Source organism: Mytilus edulis, chromosome 10, assembly GCF_963676685.1.
Source record: "Mytilus edulis chromosome 10, xbMytEdul2.2, whole genome shotgun sequence".
In the NCBI taxonomy this organism is placed as follows: domain Eukaryota; kingdom Metazoa; phylum Mollusca; class Bivalvia; order Mytilida; family Mytilidae; genus Mytilus; species Mytilus edulis.
This window is the reverse complement of record NC_092353.1, coordinates 69,268,055-69,282,674: the sequence shown is the minus strand read 5'-3', so window position 1 is coordinate 69,282,674 and position 14,620 is coordinate 69,268,055. Positions and strand designations below refer to the sequence as shown.

General features: G+C 31.8%; 1 protein-coding gene across 1 annotated transcript in view; it reads right to left on the bottom strand.

Annotated features, from left to right (window-relative positions):
- Nucleotides 1-14,620, bottom strand: part of LOC139492935 (uncharacterized) — a 96,368-nt gene that overhangs the window by 22,142 nt on the left and 59,606 nt on the right. Inside the window, exons 7-14 of the mRNA XM_071281083.1 lie at nucleotides 13,027-13,180; nucleotides 10,252-10,358; nucleotides 8,993-9,230; nucleotides 7,922-7,939; nucleotides 6,938-7,372; nucleotides 5,843-6,013; nucleotides 3,098-3,463; nucleotides 2,073-2,260 (exon numbers count right to left, since the gene is read on the bottom strand). Of these exons, the coding sequence (XP_071137184.1) occupies nucleotides 2,073-2,260; nucleotides 3,098-3,463; nucleotides 5,843-6,013; nucleotides 6,938-7,372; nucleotides 7,922-7,939; nucleotides 8,993-9,230; nucleotides 10,252-10,358; nucleotides 13,027-13,180 (1,677 nt within the window). The remainder of the gene's footprint in view (nucleotides 1-2,072; nucleotides 2,261-3,097; nucleotides 3,464-5,842; nucleotides 6,014-6,937; nucleotides 7,373-7,921; nucleotides 7,940-8,992; nucleotides 9,231-10,251; nucleotides 10,359-13,026; nucleotides 13,181-14,620) is intronic.

Here is a 14,620-nt window from a genome sequence, read left to right as displayed (position 1 = left end):
TCATCATTTTCTCCATCTGAAACCAAATAAAACAAATTAAGGATGACGTTAAACCGGATACTAATAGTTTGAAACAAGGAGTTATAAATAAATAAATAATGTTTTGATGTTTTGATCGAACTATTTGACAAAAAATGATTATCACGAGGGGTTTGCTTTTAGTGGAATTAAGATGACTTTGTATCGCCATCCTCATTCTAAGAACGCTCTAAACAACGGCAACAGTAGTAAACCGCTGTTCGAAATTCATAAATCGATTGAGAAAAAAACAAATTCGGGTTACAAACTAAAACTAAGGTAAACAAATCAAATATAAGAGGGGAACTACGACACAACAGAAACACAACACTAAAATGTAGCACACATAGAAACGAACTACAAGATAACAATGGTCATTTTCCTGACTTGGTACAGGACATTTTACGAAAAAAACTGTTGGGTTGAACCTGGTTTTGCGGCTAGCCAAACCTCGCGCTTTTATGGCAATGTTACATATAACATTAAAATGACAACATTACATGACAGTACAAATAAATGCAAGGACATTCAGGACAAAGAAATCCACAAATAAACATTACAAGTGTAACAACCTTTGACACGTGTAAACTAACTGAACCACAAGTACACCGTAAATTATTTCTCTTTTTTTTTTTTTGATTGAGCAATAACCAAGAAATGAATCAAATCTTTTTCTGTAACTTCAATGATAATGTTAAATAGAGCTATGCAAACATTTTTTTCTTAAATTTTGTTCAGGTAAAAATTGTTTTCTACAGTTAGCACAGGAATAGATTACCATAGCTGTATTTGGCAAAATATTTCAGAAGCTTCGGTTCTCAATGATCCTGTACTCTACACAATAATTGACCTTTTTAAATGTTTGTATTAGAGCTTCACTGATGAGTCTTTTGTAGACGAAACGCCCGTCTGTCGAACTTAGTTTTAGCCCGGTATCCATTATGAGTTTATTAATAATTAATAGAGATCCATCTGAGAATGAGTACTTTTGTTAATTCAGTTAAATTTCTTAAATAGTTATCAAAGGTACCCGGATTATAATTTAGTACGCCAGACGCGCGTTTCGTCTACATAAGACTCATCAGTGACGCTCAAATCAAAATATTTATAAATCCAAACAAGTACAAAGTTGAAGAGCATTGATGATCCAAAATTCCAAAAAGCTGAGCCAAATACGGCTAAGGTAACCTATGCCTGGGATAAGAAACGCATTATGATCATATTCAAATAAAAGGTGACAGCTTAGAAAATTTGTAAGCAAGGATTCTCTAATATGTTAATTTTCTTAACTGTATTAAGTTAGATGATGTTTTACTTATTCCGTTATGAGGGATGACACAAATTTGGTAAAACCTGAACGGCGAAAGATTCCAAAGGATTTTCAACCTTAGAAGTCGAATACAGACTGACAATACTATGGCAAAGCAAAAAACAATCGGGTTTTATGTAGATGTACATCACTTACATATAAATCTAATTACGAGGGAGTTGCGGAAGAGTGCTGAAAAATGTAAATTTATTACTACAAGAAAAGAAGATGATTGTATGCTTGCAATTTAGACAGCTCTCCACAAAAGACCAAAATGACACACAAATTAACAACTATAGGTCACCGTACAGCCTTCATTAATGAGCAAAGCACATACCGCATAGTCAGCTAAAAAAGGCCCCGAAATGACAATGTAAAACAATTCAAACGTACAAAAGAAGAACGAAAAACAAAAAGGTAACGCATGAACTTATTACGTCTATTTCACATGCTTTAGTTGTAGCTTAAATTACTGTTAAATATGAAAATGCCATTTATGTCATGTTCATAAACGCGCATTGTACATGTTGTAATGCACATTGTACATGTATCACTTTTTTGTCATCTCAATTTTTGTAAAGAAAACTTTAAGAATCAGGTTAGATGTTAGTTCTTATTTATGTCAGTGAGTTTTGATTTTATATTGATATCATTTATTTGTTAATAATTTGTTAGTTTTCTGTTAAAAGAATTAAAAAATGAGGATCTGAGAGATCGAAGCTTACATCTGAGGGTTCTTATTTTAGGATCTTACATCAGCTTTAGGACACATCGGCACTACACATCGTCTCTTTTGTCTATGAGAAGGACAATCCATCCCGCCACGTCTTGGCTTTTTAAGTATTTTTCGCCTTCGTTTTTGAACTGCATTATCACCACATGATTGTGAGCACGGTGACCATGGTCCCCATTCTCCAACTTGGCAATCTATAGCTAGAAAGATAATATTGTTAATAAAATGTATGTTCTATTCTATATTTCTGAAAAAGCTTTGGAATTTTAAATAATTTCATGTAAGAGTAATAATCTAGTTAATTATAAAATAAAAAGTGGGAATCTTAAAATTTTCGAAAATTCACGATGTTCGCTACTCTGCTCCAAAACAACAAGCTTTTTGAAAGTCTGTTATAAATTGATAGTATATAGATAAAGAAAACTAAAAAAGAAAAGAAAATGAAGCGTCTGTGTACTTGTTTTCCAGATATAAGCCATTGAAAATTTGGTTTGAAATAATTCTCTCTGAATTGTTCAAGCACTTAACATGGGTACTTTTTTATTTCTAAAACAATGAAATAATAGCATGGTTTTTATAAGATTTTGAAAGATGACATGTTAAACAATATGTAACCAAACTATGGAAGGAAAAGGAGGGGTTTGTGGGCCACATTTTCAATACACTACATGGATAAAACCAGAGGATTCCCAAAATCTGACAAAAATTCAAAACCAAGAGGAGCGAACATCCTTAATGTGTTATTATTTGTCAATCACGTGATACCCATATATAGAGGGTTGTTTTAATTTTTTCGTTTTTCATTCAATGGCTTATTTCAGACACTTATTTTTTAGAAATGGGTATTGCATTCGATTACGCTGTTACGCTTAGTATATGTGATTAAACTCGCCTTTTATAGACATATAATACTTGGGGCCTTTCTCCTTCATAACTTTATTAAGACAATTTTTATTTTTACAGTTCAAATGCAATGAATCTACAAAATTGGCATGTACCCTCAAACCATTTTATAATGGGAATAGAGAATTACTTACGACATTTCGGTGATTTACATTTCTTCTTTCTCATTAATTTTCTAGGACATGGTTTCCCACCATTCGAATCTTTGGTAATAACTTTCCTTGATTTCGTCACTAGGCCACGGCCACACGTGACCGAACATCTTGACCAATCAGACCATTCAGTTACTTTACAGTTTATTGCTGGTCCTAAGCTTGGGTCATGTTTAGTGCGTTTGTTTTTACGAAATCGATTATTTTTATTTTTCCTTTTCTGTTTTTTCTTATTTTTCCGTTTTTCTTTTTTCTTTCGTTTAGATTCGTCATCAGACATTTTATCTTTCTTTTTTGGAATCATCAATTCTTCTACAATAACAGAGTTTAATCTAGGATCAACTTTTTCTGAAGAAAAAGAACAATGAAAATTTAACATGGTGTGTGATATCATGTTTTATCTATCCCCATGCCATTCCAGATATAATGCAGTCCAGCACCTTCGATGTTTTGTATAAAAATAATAATTCTAGTAATATCTTAACGTGCAAACCATGCCAGGAATAAACGCAAATCTAATACATAATATGACCTAAAATTAAGACCAATCAATAACAAAGATGAAGACCATTAAAAAAATCAAAAATAAAAGTGCAATTTCTACCTAGGCAAGCTGGGTAATGGAGTAGAAAACCTTATTGTTTCCAATTATCGAAAGTACACTTTTAAACTGAACGTTTTATGAATAGTTTATGCCTGCATACAGGAGCGCTGGCTTCTCAGCTTCTGATACCCTTGGGAACAAAACGTCCACCAGCAGTTGCATCGATTTTTCAGCTGAAACCATGTTTATAATTAATTACTTCAGACGCGTGATTCGTGTACAGGAGTCTCATTGAAAATGGCTGATGTCAACAAGTACATTCTGATGAGCAATTTATGAAAAAAATAAGCAAAGACCCATCGAAACAACATCTGATAAACAAATTTAATAATACTTTTAGATATTTGGATGATATTTTGGCTCTCAATAATGACGACTTCAGTATGTATATTAATGAAATTTATCCTGTTGAACTTACTTTAAATAAAGCTAATACTAACAATGACCACTGCCCTTTTCTCGATCTTGATATATATATCACTAATGGAAAGCTGAATACTAAAATTTATGATAAAAGGGATGATTTTTCATTTCCTATCGTTAATTATCCGTTTTTAGATGGTGACGTTCCCTTGTCACCATCTTATGGTGTTTATATATCTCAACGTGTACGATTCGCTCGGGTATGTAACAATGTTTTAGATTTTAACGAGAGAAATTTATGTATTACTGAAAAATTATTACACCAGGGTTTTCGATATCACAAACTAGTCAAAACATTTACTAAATTTTATCATCGGTATAAAGACATCATTCGTAAATATAGCTCAACATGCAGACTTCTAATACGTTCAGGTATTTCACATCCAATTTTTTATGGAAATATTCTTTATAAAGCACAAAGGTGTCAGTATTCACCTCAGAAACTTACAAAACCTTTGAATAGACTTATTAAGAAAGGATATAATTACGATACTGTTGTCAAGTCATTAAAGATTGCATATTTTGGCGTTAATATTGAGTCACTGATAAGGTCTTTGCATCGGAACTAAACACATTTATTCTAAAAACAGTTATTGGCATGACACGGGTTATGTTCTTCTCATATATGTTATGATGGTATGATACTAAACCCCTAACGGGAAGGATTGTGCCTGATGTTCATATGATGAAATCATAATCTTTCAGTCAGTTTAATTGAAGTCTGGAGCTGGCATGTCAGTTAACTGCTAGTAGTCTGTTGTTATTTATGTATTATTGTCATTTTGTTTATTTTCTTTGGTTACATCTTCTGACATCAGACTCGGACTTCTCTTGAACTGAATTTTAATGTGCGTATTGTTATGCGTTTACTTTTCTACATTGGTTAGAGGTATAGGGGGAGGGTTGAGATCTCACAAACATGTTTAACCCCGCCGCATTTTTGCGCCTGTCCCAAGTCAGGAGCCTCTGGCCTTTGTTAGTCTTGTATTATTTTAATTTTAGTTTCTTGTGTACAATTTGGAAATTAGTATGGCGTTCATTGTCACTGGACTAGTATATATTTGTTTAGGGGCCAGCTGAGGGACGCCTCCGGGTGCGGGAATTTCTCGCTAATTTGAAGACCTGTTGGTGACCCTCTGCTGTTGTTTTTTATTTGGTCGGGTTGTTGTCTCTTTGACACATTCCCCATTTCCATTCTCAATTTTATTAATATCATCGAACTATCATTTGAATATAAATATGGCATAAATTTATCCAACGATCGAATTTAACTTAATTTCTTTGTAAAACATAATTTCATTTCAATAATTATTACTGGTCATTATATTCATATCATTGAGCTACTTACTAGCTGTTAATAAATAATTATATTATAGATAATTAGTTTTAGTACCCATATGATCCTTAATTTGTCCAACGGTCGAATTTAACTGAGTTTCATTGTAAAACATAATTTCATTTCAATGATAATACTGGTCATTATATTCATACCATTGAGCTAGATGTTAATAAATAATTATGTTATGGATACATAACTAGTTTCAGTATCCATATGAACCCTAATTTGTCCAACGGTCGAATTTAACTTAATTTCTTTGAAAAACATAATTTCATTGCAATGATAATTACTGATCATTATATTCATATCATTGAGCTAGATGTTAATAAATAATTATGTTATACATAAATAGTTTTAGTACCCATATGATCCCTGCAGTACATGTTACATTCATTCTCAGTTTCAAATTTATTTTCATTGCCACGGCATCCACCATAATTAAATTGCAAGCACGTCATCAGTGAATGGTTATAGTAATAACGTAGGAAATGACCGGTACATGGTCCATTGTAAGATGGTTGTAAACATATTGCTGAAAATAAAAGGTCAGTTTTGAAGAAAAGAAAATTGGAAAAGTGTCCCAAATATTTATGTATATTAAAAAAGAAGATGTGGTATAATCACCAATGAGACAACTTTTCACAAGAGACCAAAATGACACAGAAATTAGTAACTAGAGGTCATCGTACGGCCTTTAACAATGAGCAAATCGTTTGATGATAAGGTATGACCTTTTTTCTTTAATGTTATATAAAAAGAATAACGGGAATAACTAAAAGTATTGGATACTAAAACTAACTACACTGCCCACCAACTCTTTAAGTTTTTATATCTATCTTTAACAACAAAACAACATTGAATGTACTCATTTTGTTTATAAAGTCGGTTTGAACGAGTTTACTTGATACCATTTCATTTGACAGACAAGAGTTCCAACCAAAACTACAAAAAGAGATATAAAAGGAGCAAGTGGCGAAAAAGAAATGAGCATAACTGATGATCTTTTATTGGGAAACGAATTGCATTCGTCATTTAAAACACAGTGGCAAACAACGTAAAATTTCAGCAATGAATAAGAATAGGACAGACCAACAGATTACACCAGCCACTTATACCACATGTCCCCAAATAAAACAAAGGATAAAGAACAGCACATAGTCTATATTTTCTGACTATATGTACAATCAAAACATGTCTTGGCGCGTTACTAGTTTAAATTCATATCATCCCTTCATTTCAGTTTCTAAAACACATGACTGAAAAGTATTTCATACAAACTGTATATTAAACAAACGTACTGCTAGTGTTGAAATAGAGTAATACCTAACACCTCAATAGTTGCATGCATCAATTGTAATACAAGTATATTTTTAATGAAAATCACCAATAACAAAAATAAAAAACATACTAAAATCAGGACTGCTTAAACATTGAATATATAGATATGAATATTTACCTGTAAAGTTTTTCATTTTTTGTGCTAGTTTACAATCTTTTATTTTGCCAACACAAACATCTTTTTCCATGAGATGGAGTCCACAGTTATCTGTGAGGTTACTTTTTCGAAGAAACATTCGCCATTTTTCTCTTATACCGATGCCGCACGTGACACTACAGGGCGACCAATCAGACCAGGGTGTTATAGCACAAATGTCGTCCACCTTCCTGATTGGATCATGTCTTACAACGAAGTCGTCAGGAAGCTCTTTCTGTACTCGGTCTTTTTTACAGTTTCCTAAACAGGATTTCGTTTCCGTAAGATCTATTCCACATATGGATGGTTGAATTTGTGGATTCCTTAAAAATCTCCTCCGTTCTATGGACCCTACTCCACATGGAGTATTACAATCTGTCCATTCAGTCCAATCACTCGTTGCACACTTTTCTTGCTCTGAAATAGTTTTCTCATTTATCAACAAAGAGTATATGCAATGTAAACACTACAAAAATTGGCATGAATCATTTTTCAATTAAGTTTAAATTGGCAAAGTCCTTATACTATCTTTATAAAATGTTTACTTTTGTATCCATTTATCTTTTCCATTCTGTTGACTTAATCTCTAACTAGAAAGAAAAAATTCTACATATCCTCAAAACAAATAAATTAAAACGATTGACAAGTTTTCTATCAAAAAGATAAATTTCCAAAAAAAAATTAAAAGTAAATAAAAAACTGTCATAGTGACAAAGTGCTGTTAAATTAGGTTCCCTGTATCTTAAATGCCATCAACCTTGACCTTTTATATATTGATTTTAATATTTTAATTAATATAATGAATACGTCCTAAACCTAAAATTAATTTTCGTATATTAATCTGAAAATAAAGTAAGTACTGAAAAAAATATTTCATGCAAAATGTACACTTAAAATGCATTCGATCGCCATGCATCATGCTGAAGTTACGTCCCTTGGTAAAACGCAAAACAACTTGCTACTTACTTTGCCGTAAACGCTCAGCTGTAAGGGGAGATAATACATAAAATGGGAGTATAAATATGCAGTTTTGTGTATAATATGTCAGCTTTTTACTTGTCTTTACTGTATCGTCGAAGCGGATTTTTTACAAATTGTCTAGAAATGTTCAAACATTTTTATATCACACCTGGTTTATTTCAAAGTCCACATTAAATTTTTGTCTGGATTATTTAAAAAATTACTCTAAATACAATTAAGTGTAAATGTCGTAAATATTTTAGATATTGTTTTAAAACTTATAAATATTATATTTGGTCCTCAATGCCTTTCAACTTCGTAATTTATTTGTCCTTCTTAACATTTTTAGATTCGAGCATCACTATGAGTCTTTTGTAGACGAAACGCGCGTCTGGCGTAAATATAAAATTTCAATCCAGGTATCTGTGATGAGTTTATGTACAAAATAAATATAAATATGCTTGCAGAAATGGAAACTATATAAGAAAGCTAGGCCATAGGCTATTTGATTTATATCCTTCGATACACTCTAATAGTATGTCTCTGTATTTTTCCATTGATAACATATTTTATTTAAATGCAGAGCTTACATATATAAATACATGATCTTACTAGCAGCACATTTGACGTGACAAACATAATTTACATGTACATACATGTGGTGTCTAAAACGTTCACATCAAACTGTACTATATCATTCCAACGATGGGTTCATTCAATACCAATCAAATCAAAATACAGATCACGTGTCCAAGATTTGCTGACAAAAGAATTTGACATCACTCCATTCATTTTACTTTCTGTTCTGATGTCATTAAAAAAGCCAATGAAATTCCTGCTTACAACTTTTTGAAAGTGTGCATCATTAGGACAAAGTTAGAGAATCCTGAAAGGCCTTTAAACAGAAAGTAAAACAGAGTGTTGTCTGATCCTTGTGAGCGAAGCTTGGACAAATGGTCTGTATTTTAATAAGATTGACTCAATACTGCAAGCATATATATTATGCATATATTTAGAGATATAAAGACAGGAGGGTTTGACATACTATGTTTTAGAGAAGTTCGAATGAATACCCACCTATTTTCTTTTTCATCATCATCTTCTTCTTCATCATTTCTATCAGGTCTGTTGCACTTGTATCTTCCGATGAATCTTCTGTGTCTCCATTTTTACACACCTCTTTTGTTTTTGTAAAGACTATTTTGGCCATTGGTCTTATTTTTTGTTTACCATAAAATGGAGATTCGGCGTGGTTCGGATATGAGTTAGAAATTTTGTGGATGTTTTCTGGCGGGTCTGTTTCAATATTGTGAGACTAAAACAAAATCGTATATGTAAATTTAACCTGATAAAATTCATTGAAAATTTAGCTGCGTAAGATAGAAATTATCATGTAAAAGACTTTGATTAATTTTGGAACATTCAAATATGATATGATTGATGAAGTTTAGTCTATTTGTAGATTTCCGTATAACACCTCCGTTTTTAAACAGGTCGATTCCTACATAATCGACACAGCCTAAATATTGAAATTTAGAATTTAAAGCAAAACCTTTCCACGCCGCGGTATTACCTTTTAGTATGAAGGCGATATAAAACAACTACCAATCAATCAATCAAAACCTACTGTCTAGTAACAATTTACCAAGAAATAATTACATTAGATGTCTGTTTCAATATGATACGTTATTCTGATTAGCTAACTGCACATCACGTGTTATTCCTTAAGCAATTTCATTACTCAATAAAACTTATCATTCATGATAACACGAGGTCCCATAAGAAAGTGCACGGGTGAATGAAATTAAAAAAATATAAAATTCGTGTTTTCATGATCCTAGCTAAAAAAATGTAATTATAAGTATTGAATGCTTCTTTTTGTAACTTTATAGCTATGGTTGTAAAAGCGTTGACCGTGCGCACATTTTTAGAATGAAGTGCAGTGCTTCATACAAAATGTACTTCTGTCAAAGCTTTTACACCCCAATGAAGTTACAAAAAGAAGCATTCAATTCAAGTACAAAGTGATGCCATTGATTTTTTTTAATCATTTTTTTTTGTAAATTAAAAAAAAAGGTGTATTATAGCCTGTTCTATTCAAGCTATGATCAAATATATATGTCTTCTAGCTTCGATCTTCAACTTACATTTAAAAAAAACATGTAATGCATTATTTCTATTTTGTTCTAAAATGATACAAGATCCTTTAAATTTTTCAAGAAAAAAGGTGTTCGAACAAAGTCAATAATAAAACATTACAAAATTGAATAATCTAGAAACGAAAACATAGACTAAATTAAAATCTCTTTAAGTCTATGCGCTTTTGATATACTTACAAAATATGATAGACCACTATCAGTGCCAGCATCCCATGGATACAGATCTATACTTATTTCATCTTCCCACTTACAATCAGCTCTGCACATGTTCAGCTTACTTACACCTAGTAAAGATACAGTCACTGTTATTTTATAATTAAATCGCTTTGTACCACTTGAAGTCCTCCTTTAAGTCCCTTATAAAAGATGCGGTCACTTTTTTTATAGTTGAACCTCTTTGTAACACCTGAAGTCCCCCTCAGGGTTATTTCATAATTAAATTTTCCATGTATGAATGGGAATAGAGGTAAAATATCTACATATATATTTTTTAAGAAACAGAAATCAGGGGAAATTCTTTTGCCCAATTGTAAAGTACAAATGCTTCGTTATAGATTGGTAGTAACGCATTTCTACGCTAAATTATCTTTCGTTTACATACGGTTAAAGGGATGTAATAAAATTTTACAAATACTATTTACCCTATATTATGTACCGCATACGTCAAAACAATCACTAGTTTTATAACTGTTTTGATGCTCGTTTTTCGTTGGTAATACATTCTGATGTATCTGAAAATTTCTCATAATACCAGGAGGCACAAACGGTTATGTGTTTCCTATATATCCTAAAAAGGCACCGAAAAGAGGGTAAAAGAGAAAAATCCTTGCGCATGTAACAGTGGTGAAATTCATCTGATAAACGACAAGCATGAAACATAAACTAGCTTTTAAACAGTTTAAATCAAAGATACTTATATAAAGTGTAATTGTATTAAAAATAAAAAAAAGGTTTTATTTCTGTTTAACTGACACTGCGCAACAAAAATGTCTTTTTGCAAATTAAATTTTCAAATGGGTGAACAACTTCGCAACACTTTATCCTAGATAAATATTTTTAGACGATTAAACAGTATCATCAGGGTCAAAATGAAAAAGTGAAAATATCCGGAAATAAACGTTTTTTCTAAGTCACAGTATAAAGGATTTTCAACATTAAAACGTATTTAAATTGGAAGTCTCAAAGAAACAAATTTTCCGATAAATAAAGGCAACAGTAGATCGCTGTTCGAAAGTCATAAAACGTTTTTAAAACCATTCTATAGAAAAGAAGTTATCTCCCTCATATAGATTCGTTGTCGGGTTTGACTATACTTGTTGTCATTTTAAGTTTATTAGCTCTTTAAGTTTCAGTGTGTTGCCTGATGTCAATGAAACACAAGCGTCAGAAAAATCTTGAAAAACTTAAATATTCGGCTATTGATACACAATGGTACAGTCTGACTAGAGACAACAAGTTTAAATAGCAAGGACATGAACAGACTATCGCCTTATTCAGGGGCCGTTCGTTGCTAGCGGGAATTTAAGATGGTTTTCTTTTCCCATTTTTTCTTGGTTTGTTTTACTTCTAACAGGCGTAAATAGTTGTTAATTTATGTGTCATGTTGGTCTCTTGTGGAGATTTGTCTCATTACCAATCATAACACAACTTCTTTTCTATATTGTACAAACTTCTTTGAAAAAGCAGCACACATATTTATGATGTAATTTTGGCTTTTCATGAATTATTTTTAATACTTTAGTATGTTCATTATCATTATTGAAATTAAGTATGCTATATTTCTTCCCACTGCATATAATATTGTCACTGATTGACCATGGCAGACTTATCAATTTAGAAGTTTGTTTTGACAACATATCAGAAAAGAATTATCTCTTTTAAGATATTTTGGCCCGTTTTTTTCGTATGTTTGGCGCTTTATCGCCATCGTTCAAAATATCAGCCATTAAAAAGGTATTTATTATTACATAACCGAGATGAAAATAAATATTTAGCTTTCATTTCTGCTCTATCTACAATGTCATAACGTCTAATTTGAAATTATTTTACAGAAAAGCACGTTTGACATGCTGTAATGGATAATTTGTACATGGTCTGCATACCTGTCAAAATCATTAAGAAGCTATTTGATAGGCAAGTACAGATAGCATGTTTGTATTTATTCTATAAATAAGTGCAATCATACAAGAAACGAATTCATAAACGATTTAACATAAAAAGTCATTAGTTGGCATATTAAACAGTTAAATAGTTTATTTTTCTCAGAATTACATTTTCTGTCTAATATTTCATTTTGAACATTTTACATTTAAAATGTCTAAATTCAAATCAACAATAATATTAAGATTGACGTCACCAGCATCTTATTTATGGTCAATTTAGTATTACAAACATCTATTTTGAATGGTTTTTTTTCTTTTCTTTTTTATTAAATGAGCACAATTATTAGAATGCAAATGCAATTATGAATTAAACACTTAAAATCGTCCAATTTATGCATACGTTTAAAAAATAAAACCACGACGCAACTACAACGAAATAAAGTAAAAGAGGGGCGAAAAACCCCATAGTGACAGTCAAACTTAAATATCGAAAACAAACTGACAACGCCATGGCTAAAAAATAAATAGACAAACAGACAAATATAAACAAGACACAAGACACAACATAGAAAACTAAAGACTTAGCAACACGAAACCCCACCAGAAAAGGGGGGGATCTCAGGTGCTGCTCCGGAAGGGTAAGCAGATCCTACTCCACATAAATATATTTGACTTATTTGGCTTCGGAAACGCTTCGTTTTTGCTGATTTCATATCACTTTGACATTTATCGTGTAAGAAACTCATTTCCTTCATTTAAAACTATTAAAGAAATTGGATAATTAATCAATCTTTTGTTTTTCTTCGCGTATGCCTGATTTAAAAAATGTAAAATTGACCACGTGACTTACCTATACACCAATCTGGACTTGGACCAATCATCGACAGTAGAGAAATCAGATGATTATGTTGGTTGACATTTATCTGTGTATCTAGACTTTTCTTAGTTATGTCCCTTTCACCCCATAATGGCTGAGTTTTCACAACTGTCAGTATCTTGTCAGTCTGAAAGATAAAATAAATATCATGACTACTTAACCGGCAGGTTTTAATTCTTTAGCTTGTGGAAGACCTTTTGAGGACTTCTGGACTCCAAAAGTATACGTATAAACAAGCCCTCAAATCTTTAGCTAAGATGCCATCTTAATCACAAGGCAAAATCAAAAAAGGGAAGCTCATGTTAGGAGCAACGACTTTATTATTCATGAAAACAATGTTGCCCGAAAATAGGCGCATTCTAAGCTGGAAAACATATATGTTCATTCCAATTGTTATATCAACACAAGATTATTCGCTCATCCATCAATAATTGTAAATGGTGTAAAATTTTCAAACCAATTCAGTCTTGGAAAACATGACTTAATTGGTTTTCGCAATGAACTAACTTTCAGTAACTGCAAGTACTCCTAGATCAGTATTTGGTATATTAGTATGTTCGTCTTTTTGTAAGTTTATTGTTGTTCTTCGTGCCTCTAACTCGTGGTTTGATATAAGTACTCCGGGAACTATTCATTTTTTTTTGTGGTTATTCCTTCTTCCAACGATTCGTTATTGTTTAGAACCATGATTACATAATCGACATCATTGTTGACATTACGCGATATGTGTGCTTAGTGTAAATGCAATAAAATATGATGAACCACATCATCTTAATGACGAATACCAGTATCTTTTCGGTAATAAAAACGGTATCGGAAGTCTCTGTTATTGTTTTTATTCCTCATTTTGTCGGTTTAATAGAAATTTTAAGATTTTCCCAAGAACTGCTTCACCTGTGAGTCATTGCTTGAAGTAGATGTTAACTATGACGGTGCAAATGATCTAACTCTGCCAGAGTATCTAAATGTCGTATGATTGCCAATGAGACAACTTTACAAATGATTTTTATTTCTGTCGTTGGTTTGATGTCTCATCGGCTCTTACTCCACCCAATCATTTATGCATCTCTTTTTATGCAAGAGTAAAATAATACACAAATCATAGGTTGAAAAAAATCAGAATAGTAACAGTGAAAAATCAAGCTTCTCGTGTCATTAATTTGTTTTTATGCATGTTCCGGTCAACCAAAAGATAGTTTAGTGATCTTTAGTATGAGCCTTGGTCAAAACAGGCAACCCGTTAACAGGTTAAAACAAGTGAACAGTGAAATTTTAAATTAACCCTGACCGTGTAGATTTTTCGACATACATGCACAAAAAGCAGTTATCAAAATGTCATAGCAAAACAAGAAAACGACGATTGTATTATAATAACGATACACAGCTGTAATTTATCATTTTATGTTTAAATTTCATTATTTTTTAAAGTTTTTGACCTGCAGTCATGTATAGCTCATTTCTAAATTCATTTTGTATTATGTTCTTACAGTATTAATAACGACAAAATGTAATAAAACTTGAACCCACAACTTCATGTCTGCCTTAGCATTTGTCAAATTGAAGACCT